General features: G+C 40.4%; 1 protein-coding gene and 1 pseudogene across 2 annotated transcripts in view; both read left to right on the forward strand.

The window, feature by feature from the left end:
- Positions 1-1,729: 1,729 nt before the first annotated feature.
- The window catches only part of SECISBP2L (SECIS binding protein 2 like), a 55,754-nt gene continuing 43,200 nt past the window's right edge, over positions 1,730-14,283 (forward strand). Inside the window, exons 1-2 of the mRNA XM_008069897.1 lie at positions 1,730-2,017; positions 12,681-12,859. Coding sequence (XP_008068088.1) covers positions 1,994-2,017; positions 12,681-12,859 — 203 coding nt within the window. The 5' untranslated portion in view covers positions 1,730-1,993. The remainder of the gene's footprint in view (positions 2,018-12,680; positions 12,860-14,283) is intronic.
- LOC103272385 lies at positions 7,430-9,096 on the forward strand (annotated as a pseudogene). The gene has a single exon (XR_505117.2). The product of XR_505117.2 is annotated as a G patch domain and KOW motifs-containing protein pseudogene (transcript).

Below are 14,283 nucleotides of genomic sequence, written 5' to 3' on the forward strand. Positions count from 1 at the left end.
ACTTATACGTACAATTTAAACACACATGCAAATATATTAAACTTGAGGAGACAAAAAGAGTTAAACAAAACTAAACACATGAGAGATCTCTATGTATAAATGTTTCACTTTACAAACTGTTTCTACTGCCAGTCTTGATGTAAATCTTACTGGAAAAAATATAGCTCCTTTCAGCAGGCCAATACACAGTGCTGGTTGAGTATCCCTTACCTGAAATGCTTGGCACCAGAAGTGTTTTAGATTTTGGATTTTGGAATATGTGCATTATACTAACTGACTGAGCACTTCTAATCAGAAAATCTAGAATGGAAATGCTCCAGCAAATATTTCATTTGAGCGTCAGGCCTGCCCTCAAAAAATTTGGGGTTTGGGAGCATTTGGGATTTCAAATTTTCAGATTAGAGATAATCTATACCAACCTAAGTACACTTCACAAACCAGCCTCATCTTGAAGCCTAATAACCAGATTAATAACCTAGACTAATTGAAAGGCAATTCAAGTCTTTTACTGACGACTCCTGAAACATGACACAGCAAATTTTTAAAAATCTCTTTCCCTTTCCCAGCTGTAGACTGCCACACACACAGTGCTCCAAACAGCTGCCACTTCTACTCTGTTTCTTCACTTGTGTATAATTTAGCTTATACAATCCTCCCTAGGTATCTGAGAGGGTACTGGTTCCAGCACCGCCATGGATACCAAAATCCACAAGTGCTTGTCTCTTACATAAAATGGGATAGTATTTGCATATAACTTATGCACAGCCTCCCATACACTTTAATCATCTCTAGATGATTTATAATGCCTGATACAATGTAAATAATATGCAAATAGTTGTTATACTGTATCATCTTTTAATTTGCATTTTATTGCTGTTTTTTTCCCCAAATATTTTTTTAATCTGTGGTTGATTGAACCTGGAGATGTGGAATTTGTAGGGGCCGACTTGTATAGCTTTTTATATTTCTTCCTCACCTGGGAGCTGACCCACAAGCAAGAATTCTTCAGAGAAGATGTGGGTGTTGGAGGGTGTGTCTGAGAAGTCCAGAGGGAATCGGTCATGAAAACCAAGTGTTCAGTTTTAAGACAGTCTCTGCCCTCAAGGAGCTAATGATGAAGAAAAAAGAAACAATAAGTACAGTGGTAAAAGCGACATACCAGAGTACATAGTTACCTGTTGGGTCGTGTTATGCTGATCCTGGGCAAAATTAGGGGTTCCGAGACGGGTGAGATCAGCCTGGAAGTGAGCCTAAAGGTGGGCCTGGACCTGGACAATGAATTAACTCATCAGTAAGTATTTATGGAGCGTCCTGACAGGGCTTCTTCCATTTTGTGAGTGCATTTTATATATGCATTTTTCTGGGGCAAGACTCCATTCTTCTCACCATATTCTCATTCCTTTATAGTCATGACTCCCTTTATTTGAGTAACATAAGGAAGGAGCATATGTGCAGTGGGCAGCTAAAAGCTCTTCCAACATCACTGAGAGGTGGTTTCGGATCCGGAAGAAGGTTCTCTGAGGTCCCGGGTATCCTGGATCCCAAGTGGCCCGCCACTCCTCCGGTTTGACAGTCCAGGGGTGGAGTGTGGTTCGAGGAACACGCTCCTGGGCGTCCCCACCCTGCCTGGGCCTCTAGGTCTGCCCGCGCTCCTGCTCCCCCGACTCGGGCGGCCTGCCGTCACTCCGCCCACTGCCTCCCCCGCCTCCTTTCCCTTCCGTGCGCCTCCATTTCTGACTGCGCCTCCCGCCCATTCGGGCCCTCTTCGGCTTCCGTCCCAGATGATCCCTCCCCGAGGCTGCTGCCGCCTCCTCCATCTCCCCCGAGCTGGAGCCGCCTCCTCGGCCGGTGGCGTAGCCGACTCGGTGTCGCGGCCAGCCACATAGGGCGAAGGTCCGGAGCCGGGTGTGGACCCGAGCGGGGGGCCATGGAGAAAGCGGCCCGAGGCGCTCTCCACACCGACTAGCGCGGGCCCTTCGCGGCTGCAGGCGCCATGGACCGAGTCCCCCCAGACCAGGTAGCCGGGCTCGGGCTGGGCCGGTTGGGGGTCGCTGCTTCCTCCCGGGTCGGGCCCAGGTCTCCGAGCGCGGGGGCCCGGCGGCCGCAGTTCCCCCTCCCCCGGGAGCCTGGCTGCGCCCTGCCCGCCTGCATTGTTCCGGCGGCTGCCTCGGGCTGGGGGGCTTTTCCAGCCCTGATGACCTCGGGCGGGGGGCTCGCCGCTGCCCCTCCTCCCCGGCCTGGCGAGAGGGGCCAGAAGGCGTCAAGTTGTCCGTGCTCTCCCAAGAGGAGGGCTCACAACTTCCAGCGAATCTTCCCCTACCCTCTCCATGTTCCCTCCAGCTCTGGAATGTGTTTTCAAGGTGGAAAGGCGTTTGAAGGCTTCTCACCCAGAGAGACCGTAAGAGATTGTGTGATAACCGCAGATGAGGGGGAGGCACGGGCCTTCGAGATCTACGTGCAGTCGAGCGAAGCATTGTTTTTGCAGTGGCTTTAGGGAGGCCTTCCTTTTAAGAAAGGATACTACGGTTTCCCCTTGTCCTTTTAGCTATTTATTTTGCAAAAGAAAAAAAAAAACACGTCATTATTATTATTTTTTTTTTAATCGAGCTTGTATTTTAAGAGTATAGGAGCATGAGTTCATTCCGAGCCGGTTTTCATATTCGCAAAGTAGTCCCATTAGTGTTCTGTGTTGTTTTTATTTGCATCAAATTCCTGGTTTTCCATGCTAGTAGGTGCCAGGAAGCAGGGATGATGACAGTGTTAAAAATAATCTGAAATAACAGTTTTTCCCCCCAGTAGTTTCCATTCTTAAGATCTCTAGGAAACGACTTAATTTGAAGTCTAAGTTTATTCACTCTTTATTCTCATAGAAGGCCTCGTTCTGTGGTGAACTAGGCACATAGATGAAGAAGAGAGGCTAGTAATTTTTGCCTATTAATTTTGCAAATGGACAATTAGCACCTGAGTAAATAGGATGAGTTTCCCCAAATTCCTGTCTGTGTCTATATGGTTATGTATTTGGAGTTAGTTTTGATTTCGAAATTGGGTTCTTAGCAGGCAAAACACAGTTTCCTAGTTGTGTATATTTGTTTTTACACATGCTTTAATAACAAAAAAGCTTTATGAGACTATAACTCTGAAAACATACATGAGTTTTGTAAGACAGTACTTGGAATTACCACGGTAAAATTGATGTGAAGCCTCTTGGGAAATACAGACACATAGGTTTTCTGTGACCCAGAGCATTCTATATACAGCCTGTATCCAACTTAATTAATTATTTTTGAAAATATCGTCAAAAATACCTGAGATTTCAAAAGCCTGACAAGTGAACAGGAATTTTTCTTGACTCATTTCCTTGTATGTTTGTTACTAATGAAAGGGTTCAACATTTTGGTTCTTCATCAAGATGCCAGAACTGTCACCAGTAATGCTGCCATATGTATACTTACAGTTCTTTTCATCCTAGAGGAAATGTAATTAACTATTTAGGTGGTAACTTCTGGCATAGCTGTTTTGTGTATGATTATCTTAGCAGCAAGTACTGTGAGCAAATTTAAACTAGAGATCCTCATCCTCTTTCATTCCACATCTCAAAGTCCACAACCTATGAAAACCGTGTCGATTTTTAAGAAACAGAAAAAAAAAAATAATGAAAAATTAATTAATATTGAAGATTCCTTTTTTCGGTATCTTCTTCCTCTTTCCCAACCTTACCCTAAATGAATGACTAATTTGAAAATCCTCCACTCTCTCATATACTTAGAGAACAGATCCAGGAAGGTGATGCGTATATGCCTAGATAATGCAGTAGGCAGTTGATTCAGGGGTCCATGGATACCTGGAAATAGTGTGCTTTATTTCATTTTCTAGAGCAAGACTCCATTGTTTTCATCACATTCTCAAAGAAAGGCTAAGACCCATTAACATGATGGTAGATTAGGGTTGGAGATTCCTCTATTTGTGGAATTCTTGATTCTTTACAGTATACCATAGAGTAATATAATGGTTTTTCCAGGATATTTGGACTGTACTCTTATATTATTTCCACTGTTGACATGAATTTAAATAGGTAAGAGTCATTGAGAGGTATATGTAGTATGTGGCAAATTTCCATTTTTCCTCACAAAATATTTGTTTTTTCTTTTCAGACTAGCGTTAACTTATTCAGAATTTCTGGAAATACTTACAGCATTAAAACATACTCATTATAGTATTGCAGTGGTTAGCAAATAATAGAAGTTTGATATTTAAAAAATAGTACTTAATGCAGACTTTTATTTCATCTTAACCTAATTAAATCCTTGGGGTATTCCACAAGTGTAACTTTAAAAAAAATCTGAACTTTTTTTGCCTGAAGACATTCATGTCGCTGTTCTTGTGACTCACTTCTTATTTTTTACATAAAATCTTTTTATAAAAAAGATGTGTGCTGATTGGGATTATAAAAAGTAAGTCACTGGGAATATAGTGCTAGATAATCTTAATTGCAATAATGACTATTGGAAAGAATGTTATAAGTGGAATAGAATCTTGGGAGTATTCTCTTTTAGCACTCTCTTTTACAGGATAGTTTCTGTATTTAATCAAAACAAGTAGCTTAATTTGACTGCCAGAACTAGATGTTCTAAGAAGATATGTTATTTGGTATAATGCATTTCCCCCCCCCCCAAAAAAAGGCCTGTGTGAAGACTAAATCATGGAGTTCATTTTGTTATAAAGGCTTCTTTTTTCCACTTTTAGGAAATTTAGGGCTATGTTTTGCGATTTTTTTTTTTTTTAAATAAACAACGGACTAAGAAGTGATAGAACACTTGAGGGTTCACAATTTCTTTTCTGTTATCACAAGTAATGTATAAATGTTGGCTTACTATTTACACTGACATCAGATAAGTTCTTTTAAAAGATTTTATAAAATTTTTGATTATGAATGTCTTTAACTCTTAGAAAAGCAAACTAATGAATACATGTGATTTCATGCAACATGTTCACCAATAAGGATTCAAAATTTTCTGTATTATAATTATAATTATTTCCTTTAATTTATAAACTTCAAATAATGTCAGCACTCCAACGGTATTCGAAATAAGTTACTTTTAAATTTGTTATTTGGTAATACTTGTAGTTGGCCTTTATATATGGATTTAAGTAAATGATCTATCTTACCAGATTTTAAAAATAATACGTTTATAATAAGAAAGAAAGTATATACATGTTCATTTAGAGAAAATACCATTTGAAAATTTGAAAAGACATTTTCCATTGGGCGTGGTGGCTCACGCCTGTAATCCCAGCACTTTGGGAGGCAGAGGCGAGAGGATTGCCTGAGCCCTCAAGTTCGAGACCAGCCTGGGCAACTTGGTGAGGCCTCATCTCTACAATAACTCTAAAAACTAGCTGGCTGTGGTGGCGCACTCCTGTAGTTCAACTCCTTGGAAGGCTGAGGCGTAAGGATCGCCTGAGTCCAGCAGGTCAAGGCTGCAGTGGCCGTGAGAGTACCACCGCACTCTAACTTGAGCGACAGAGTGAGATTCTGACTTTAAAAAAAACCTAAAAAGACATTTTTAAGTAAAAGAGAAAATAACACAGAATAATAGGTTATTGAAAAAAAGTATTAACAATAAAAGTATCACATGAAAACTTGGGCTGGAGTGGTGTTATATGCCTATAGTACTGGCTACTTGGGATGCTGAGGCAGGAGGATCGCTTGACCTAGGAGTTTTGGACTGTAGTGTACTTATCAGGTATGTTTGACATCCATATGACCTCATGGGATTGGAGGACCACTAGGTTGCCTAAAGAGAGTTGAACTGGCCCAGGTCAGAAATGGAAAAGGTTTAGACCAGTGAATAATTTGTGAATAGCCATTGCACTCCAGCCTGCGCACCAAAGTGAGACCCCGTCTCTAAAAAACAAAAGAAACTCTGTGGGATGTGGCTGAAGCTATACTCTGAGGCAAATGCATAGTTATAAATATTTTCATTGTTAAATAGTTTAAAAGGAAAATAAAAGTTAAGCTTTCAAGGTAATAATTTAGGGGGGAAATCTCATTAGAGCAAGAGAAAATAATAAATGTAAAATATTATTAGATTAGATAATTTAAAAACTAATATTAAGTCTAGAAACCTGTTTTGTTTTTTTTTTAAAGAACCATTAGATTTTAACAGTATTAGATTTGGTCTACTTTAAGAAAAAGGGGAAAGCCAGGCTCGGTGGCTCAGCCTGTAATCCCGCACCTTTGGGAGGCTGAGGTGAGTGGATTGCCTGAGCCCGCGGGTTCGAGACCCGCTTGGGCAATTTGGCGAGACCTCATCTCTACAATAAATTAAAAAATCAGCCGGGCGTGGTAGTGCGTGCCTGTAGTTCCAGCTACTCGGAAGGCTGAGGCGGAAGAATCACCGCAGCCCAGCAGGTCGAGTGTGTGGTGGCCAGGAGCGGCCACTGCACTCCAGTCTGGGTGACAGAGTGAGACTCCAACTCGAAAAAAGAAAAAGGGGAAATGTATAGCAAAGCAAATGGGCAGAATCTAAGCTAACTACGTTGGGTTTTTTTTCCCCTCAATATTATCTGGAGTGTTGTAAAACTTAGGCAAATAACTACTACAGTTTCTTTTGGCCAGTGGTTTAAGTAGAAGCCATTCTTATCAGAAATAATATAGCCAGCAGATGTCTCTAAAGCATTAATCGTTTTTTTTTTCCTTCAGAAGACATTGTTTCCTCTTTAGTCATGAGATATAAAAGATCTTAATGTTTGAGATACCATATTTTTACCTTAATACAGAATATGGAGGGTTTCCATGGTCATATTTTTTCTGTGGGCGTGTGTGGTACATACTCTGGAGTTTCACTGTGGGAGAGTGTCTCATTCTAACTTCAGCCTTGATTTTAAGTGGGTGTCATTTTTCTGTTGCTTAATCTGAGAAAATTATTTGCATTCTTTTGGAGTTTCTGTCTCTGGGGAGTTTAGTGCAATTATCTGCTGATGTGTGCTTTGTGGTAATGCTTGCCCATTTCCCCTAAACTGCTCTATTATGGTATTTTTTCCAGAACATATGCTCGATGCTGAATGCATTTTTCTAATAAGCTACTTTAAAATTTTGAGTTTTCTAGGTTATTCACATCAAAAGCATTTTATTTATTGACAATTGCTTTAATGTACACGAAATTTAAAAATGAGCGTGAAACTGCTTAAATATTTTTTCAAAGACGTGTTTCTAGGATGATGATTTTTTTTCATTAATTTGAGAAATTCTGATATAATATGTGAAAGATAAAGGTAATTTTTTACTACGAAGGTGGTTGTTTTTTGGAGGCAAATAGTAGTACAAGAATGATTAGTCTTTGTTCAGTGTAGTTTAAATTTATTCCGTGTTTATTTTTTGCGAGGAGACAACTCTCTGCTGTAAAATTTCTGATCCTGAAAAAAGGGGCAAGATGGCGGACGCCGAAGAAGGTGTTTTGCAGCCGGCGGCAGCTTCTACTGCTCAGGTTTCGTTGGGCTTCGCTCGCACGTCCGCCCGGAGGCGGCCGGCGGACGCTGGAGATGACGCGGAGCCATCCCCGGAGGAAAAGGATTTCTTGACAACCTTGGAAGGGCAGGAGGTGCAGAGTGTGAAGCCCCCAGAAGCCCCCAAGAGACTCGTCATCCCTTTGATCCAGAAAGGCCATGGCAGGCAGCCACCAGCGCAGCCCCCTGGGCCATCCGCGCATACTGGGGCTGTGCTGGATGGGGGGCAGTCCCAGGCCGCAAAGGAACTTATTGAGGAATCCATGAAGTCTCTGGAGGAGAGAGAGAATGCGGGTGTCAACCCCACTTTTACTATCCCCATGATCCAGAAAAGATGGACCCCCAACAGGGAAGGGGCAGACAGCAAACCCCGGGGTGAGACAGTGCCGGAGGAGGCCAATTATGAGGCAGTCCCTGTGGAGGACTATGGAATGGCCATGCTGCGGGGCATGGGCTGGAAACCCGGCGTGGGCATTGGCCGCACCTTCAATCAAGTAGTAAAGCCCCGGGTCAACTCTCTGAGGCCCAAGGGGTTAGGGTTGGGTGCCAACTTGACTGAGGCTCTGGCCTTGGCCCCCAGTGGTGCCTCCCATGTGCTGAGGCCAGGTGAGGAACAAGAGAAGGATAAGGAAGACCAGCCTCAAGCGCTGGTGCCTGGTAGAGCTGTGGTGGTCCTTTCTGGCCCTCACCGAGGCTTATGTGGGAAGGTGGAAGGCCTCGATCCTGACAATGTTCGGGCCATGGTTCGCCTGACTCTGGGGAGCCGCGTGGTGACTGTTAATGAGTACTGCCTGCGGCCTGTCTCCCAGCAGGAGTTTGACAAGAACTCCTTGGATCTCAGCCAGGTGAGCAGAACTTGCCCAGGACAGCAGAATGGAACAGCCTTATTACAGAAGGCCCTCCGGAATCAGGACCTCCATGTCCAGCGGGCGAGCTCAGAGAGGAAGCGGAAACACCTTCCAGAACTACAGGATGGGTCTGCAGCCAAGAGTGAGAAGGCAGCCCCCAGGATTCAGCACTGGTTGTACAGGGACCTACGTGTGCGGTTTGTGGACAGGCTGCACAAAGCTGGCCAATATTACAACACCAAGATGACGATTGAAGATGTCCTGAGCCCAGATACCTGTGTGTGTCGAACAGATGAAGGCCGAGTCCTGGAAGGCCTGAGGGAAGACATGCTGGAGACCCTGGTTCCCAAGGCAGAGGGCGACCGTGTGATGGTGGTCCTGGGCCCACAGGCTGGAAGTGTAGGACATCTGCTAGGCAGAGACAGAGTTCGGAGCCGGGCTTTGGTGCAGCTGCAGAGAGAGAATCAAGTGGTGGAGCTTCATTACGATGCTGTCTGCCAGTACATGGGCCCTCGTGACACAGATGAAGACTGACCTATGGGACCACTCCCATCCCCTAGGCTGTTCCCAATTCTGTACAGTATGAGAAAGTTGCCTTCCAGAAGGTGGGAAGATAATTGTTCCATCCTCTGCTTTTGGTGTACTCCTGGGACAGGGACAAGGGAAATGGATGGATGGACCAGAAGGGAGGCTGGAAACAAACCCAGTATTTACCAGAGTTTATTATATAATAAAAATTCAAAAAAAAATTTCTGATTCCTAAAAAATAAATCTTGACAAAACTAGAGACTAAACAAATTTATGAAGTAACTGGTATAACATGTATGAAATAACTGTTCTAGTTCTTTTCATAACACTTTGTTGTCCACTCTGCAAGGCTTTTTTTTTTTTTTCTATCTCTGTACTAGTATAATTAAAATATTGCCAGATGCTTGCTTATTTAACATGTTATCTATATGGGCTTTATTATGTAGAATTTTAATAGTTAGGGATTTTAATATGCTTTTCAGGCCTGAAAACAACAAACAGATGCTGCAGTTTGATGTATGATAACGGAAGGCTCCAAAGTCACAATGAACAACTTTTGAAACCATACAGACTTGTAACTATAGGAAAAAGTTTGCCAGTCTGTTCCTACTGGTGACATCTTCTGCTTGTGCAGCTGTTGACTATAGCAGTTTTTTTTTTTCCTGAAAACAAAGGATCATTTCAATGTCTGTGAGTTTTATTATTGAACTCTGGTATCTAGCATTGCACTTAGAATAGAAACCAATACACATTTTAATGTTTGAAAGTATATACTGTTTATATATATACATTAGTTATAAATTATGCATGGTGCCTTTTGAACAGTGTGTTGCCTAAAGTTCATAAAATTTTTTTAATAAAGTACAAACGAAACTGGGTATAAAAATTTGTTGAAACTTTTGACCTGAGCCAAAATTTGAATTTGTTGTTACCAAAGTAATTTATGAATTGTTATTTTGTGTGTGGGGAGGGAAGAGCAGGAAAAGTGTTATTTTAAAATTATTTATTTATAATTATATTAGTATGGTTTCTTATTCATTTTAGACAGATTTGCTTTATAGTCGATTTCTTACTCTGTTGCCCAGGCTGGAATGCAGTGGTACTATTGCTGCTCACTGCAGCCTTGACTTCCTGGAAGCAGGTGCTCCTTTTACCTCAGCCTCCCACATAGTTGGGACTACAGGCACACGCACTTCATCTGGATTTTTTTTTTAAAGAGAGACAGGGTTTTGCTATGTTGCCCAAGCTAGTCTCGAACTCTTGGGCTCAAGCAGTCTACTTGCCTTGGCCTCCCAAAGGCTTTGCAGGCATGAACCGCTCCACCTAGCCTAGATAGATAATTTGATATATGCATAATTCCTTGCTTAAAAAAAAAAACCACTAAAATCTACTAGTCCAGAGTTATAAAACTGCTCAGCAAGTTCTCGTATATGTTTAAATGACTTTTTGATTTTTTTTAAACAGAAATTCTGAAAATTACATTTTTAATGCCTTTAGATGTAATTTAAATTCCCCTTCTTATGTATATGTATGAACTGTATGAAGCAAGTTTCCATTCTCTTTGCATTATTGTTGAAAGTCAGCTTTTTTTCCTAATTAGGAAAACATTTATTGATTCTATATGTTAAGCCCTGTATAAAAGTAAGTTTGGCTTCTAATGAATATCATAGTGAAAATTACTAACTATTAGAGTTTGAAGATATTTTTGTTTCTTATATTAAAATTCAAGAAACCAACTGCAGTTTACGTATTTGTAAGTATTATTACTACAGTTTATCTAATTCTGATTTAGACTTCAGGGTTAAATCAGGTAGAGAGGAAAGATACTGAGTTAACACTGCTATATAATTGAGATTTTTGTTCCTCCTGTCCTTTAAACAATCATTTCTAATATTTACAGTAGGCTGTTTTTAGAGAAGTTAATTTTTCTGAATAAAGATTATGTATTGAGCATACCAAGTCTTGTCTTCAGATTTTTAAAAATTCATTCTAACTACTTTTATGAGAAACATGCCTGAAACTTATTCTGACAACTGTACTTTAGTGAGAACTTCTAATAAATATCACCCTATTGGTTGGGAAAAAATTCAGGTTAGGACCATTACTTTTAAGGTAATTGTTCTGAGTGGCTAATACATTGACTTCAGTTTCACTTAATGATTTCATTAAAAAGTGTTTAATGTCTTTTTAGATTATAATACTTATGTAGTTTTTTGCAGAATGTGCCTATAGATTTACAAAAATAATTTAAAATGTTAAATTTGTTGTTAAATATACAGAAATTGCGTAAAACCAATGTACAGTTTAGCGAATCATTATAGGATGAGCACCTTCTGAGTTTCATCTCTGTTAGTATACAGAACTTTGCCAGGCACCCCTGAAGCTCTCCAGGTACTTCCTCTCAATCTCAACTCCCTCTTTCCTAAGAGTAATTCCTCTGCTGACTTTTAAGGATCTTATTTATTTTTCTTTGTAGTTTTGTCACCCATATGTGCATTCCTAAATGCTATAGCTTTTTATGTCTTTTGGATATCTAAAGATTTATTATAAGAAAAGATATAAAGTGAACTAAAATGGACTACATATTATAGATTAGTTTGCTCAGATGTCTACTGGGAAACTGAAATAGTTTTCATTATTTTCCCCAGTTTAACTGCGAAACAGAAGTTTTTCCCCCTTATGTTAAATATTTTTTCATCTTAGACATTTCCTTTTAATTTAATAATACTAACCTACTTTCCTGAAATGGGCTATTTTTCAGATGCTTCAAACAAATTTAAACTAATTATCCTTCAGAATTCCATTTAATGATTTTTTTTTCTTCCCTAATAAAATTAGTTGAAAACACATGATTTTGTCTGAAAAGCTTTTTTTTTTTTTTTTTTTTGAGTCAGAGTCTCACTCCATCGCCCAGGCTGGAGTGCAGTGGCACACTCACGGCCACCCCAGCGTCGACCTGCTAGCGCTCCGGAGAACCTTCTGCCTCAGCCTTCCAAGTAGCCTGAACTACAGGCTCACACTACCACACCTGTCTAATTTTTTTTTTTTTTTCTTTATTTGGAGTCTCACTGTTGCCCAGACTGGAGTGCAGTGGCCGCTCCCAGCCACCGCAGCCTCGACTTGCTGGACTCTGGCGATCCTTCCGCCTCAGCCTTCCAAGTAGCTAAAACTACAGGCATGTGCTACCACGCCCGGCTAATTTTTGATTTATTGTAGAGATGAGGTCTCGCCTGCCCAGGCGGGTCTTGAACCCGCGGGCTCAGGCAATCCACTCACCTCAGCCTCCCAAAGGCGTGGGATTACAGGCTGAGCCACTGAGCCCAGCCTAATTTTTAATTTATTGTATAGATGAGGTCTTGCCAAGTTGCCCAGGCTGGTCTCGAACCCACGGGCTCAGGCAGTCCCCTTGCCTCAGCCTCCCAAAGTGCTGGGATTACAGGCTGAGCCACTGAGCCCCACCAGCTACATTTTTTACTATGAACTTTATTTTTAGATCCTGAGATATGACTTCCTTGTACTCTTGGTTGTTTTAACAGCTTTAATTTACATAAGAAATGATTTCATAAAATGTAACCTTTGATACATTTTTCACTTATTTTATATGATGACTTTATCTACATAACTTGATCATTATTCACTTACTTTAAATTGACACTACTTTTCTTTTGGAGTATTTTGTCAATACTGAGAAGATACCTAATTACTGTTTATAAGGACTGACTCTTTTGTTGTTAAGTTGTGAATTTGTATTAAGTGCTTGCTCACTTGTTGTTAATGTTTTCTACCTTCTCTTTGAAGAATGTCAAGCTGTCAGCTGAGGTAGAGCCATTTATTCCCCAGAAGAAGAATCCTGATACATTTATGATCCCTATGGCTCTCCCAAGTGATAATGGAAGTGTTTCCGGTGTAGAACCAACTCCAATTCCCAGCTACCTAATTACTTGTTATCCATTTGTGCAGGAAAACCAGTCCAATAGGTAATTTGTTTATTTTATTTTGGGGGGGAGAACGGAAGGTTATAGAAGTTGGCAGAGCACACTTAATATTTTTCTTTTGTAACTTTTAAGCATGAACCATTTTCCTATTTTTGTTATTTCTGAGTGACAGTCTTACTCAGTTGCCCAGGCTGTAGTATAGTGGCTCAATCATAGCTCACTGCAGCCTTGAACTCCTGGGTTTAAATAGTCCTCCTGCCTCAGCCCCCCCAAGTATCTAGAACTGCAGGCCCAGAATGGATTAAAAAATTTTTTGTACAGATCAGGTCTCACTATGTTGCCCAGGCTGGTCTCAAACTCCTGGTCTCAAATTGTTCTCCTGCCTCTGTCTTTGCCTCCCAAAGTGCTGAGATTACAGGTGTGAGCCACCACACCTGGCCTCATTTCTCTACTTTTTAAAGAGGAGTATATGAAACTAAATGGTGTAAATATTTGAAAATTGTTAATATGGATTTTCTCATTCTGTGAGAAGAAAGTTCTTTGTATATGTCTCATTATTAAGTCATTTAAGTTTATTTGAAATAAAATGACTCAAAGGGAGGAATGAAATATTCGAAGGGGAACAGAAACCCTTTTTTGAGGTTAGACATCTAATCTTGTAGTTGCCAGGATAGTCTCTGGCATAAGAAGAAAATATCAAGTGGTAGTCCTTAACTTTGAAGCTTTCATGGTTAGTTAGCATATATTTCTAGATTCTGATTTTAGTTTAAATTCAGCGTTTGTGTTATAGTTACAAGGTGATTTAGCAAAATGCCTGCAGTTCAGGTAATGTGTGATCTAGTAGTTGGGATGTAACTTAACGAGAGTCATGATAGCTTTTCTAATTCTGTTTATGCTGCCTGAGTGATTACTACTTCATTTGTGTAGTTTGTTTTATTGCTGTATAAAAGTACTTTCAACCTTGTTTCAAGTATTGTCACAAAAAATTTTATTTCTCTAGCACTGTGATATAAGTGGGTGAAGCAGCTGGTGGTTCTAGGCTCTGCCATCTCTACAGGCAAGGACAATCAATATTTCCATACATCCGTAACCCATTATGCCAACACACATTCTTTGAGAAATTCTGGGTGTATGATATAGAAGACCACTAAACTACTTTCTCAAGGATTAAATATTCAAGTTAATATTCCGAGAGTCTTAAGACTCTTGAGTTGGACAAACAGTAGAAACTAAGGGATCCTTTTTGATCCTTTATATTAAAATCTTTGACCTATACTGGATAGTGTTTGAGATGATTTGTAAACTAAATTTAGTAATACTATTTTTCTAGTTGACCAACTGTACAGTATGATAAACTTATTGGTTTTCTTACCTTACCAAATAATCTTTGAGAATTCCTGAGTAAGCCAGCCAGCAGATGATTTTAAAAGATTTTTAGGAATATTGTAGTGAATATTTTTCCATTT

The sequence above is a fragment of the Carlito syrichta genome, unplaced genomic scaffold, assembly GCF_000164805.1.
Source record: "Carlito syrichta isolate Samal-C Ts95f unplaced genomic scaffold, Tarsius_syrichta-2.0.1 Scaffold312386, whole genome shotgun sequence".
Classification (NCBI taxonomy): domain Eukaryota; kingdom Metazoa; phylum Chordata; class Mammalia; order Primates; family Tarsiidae; genus Carlito; species Carlito syrichta.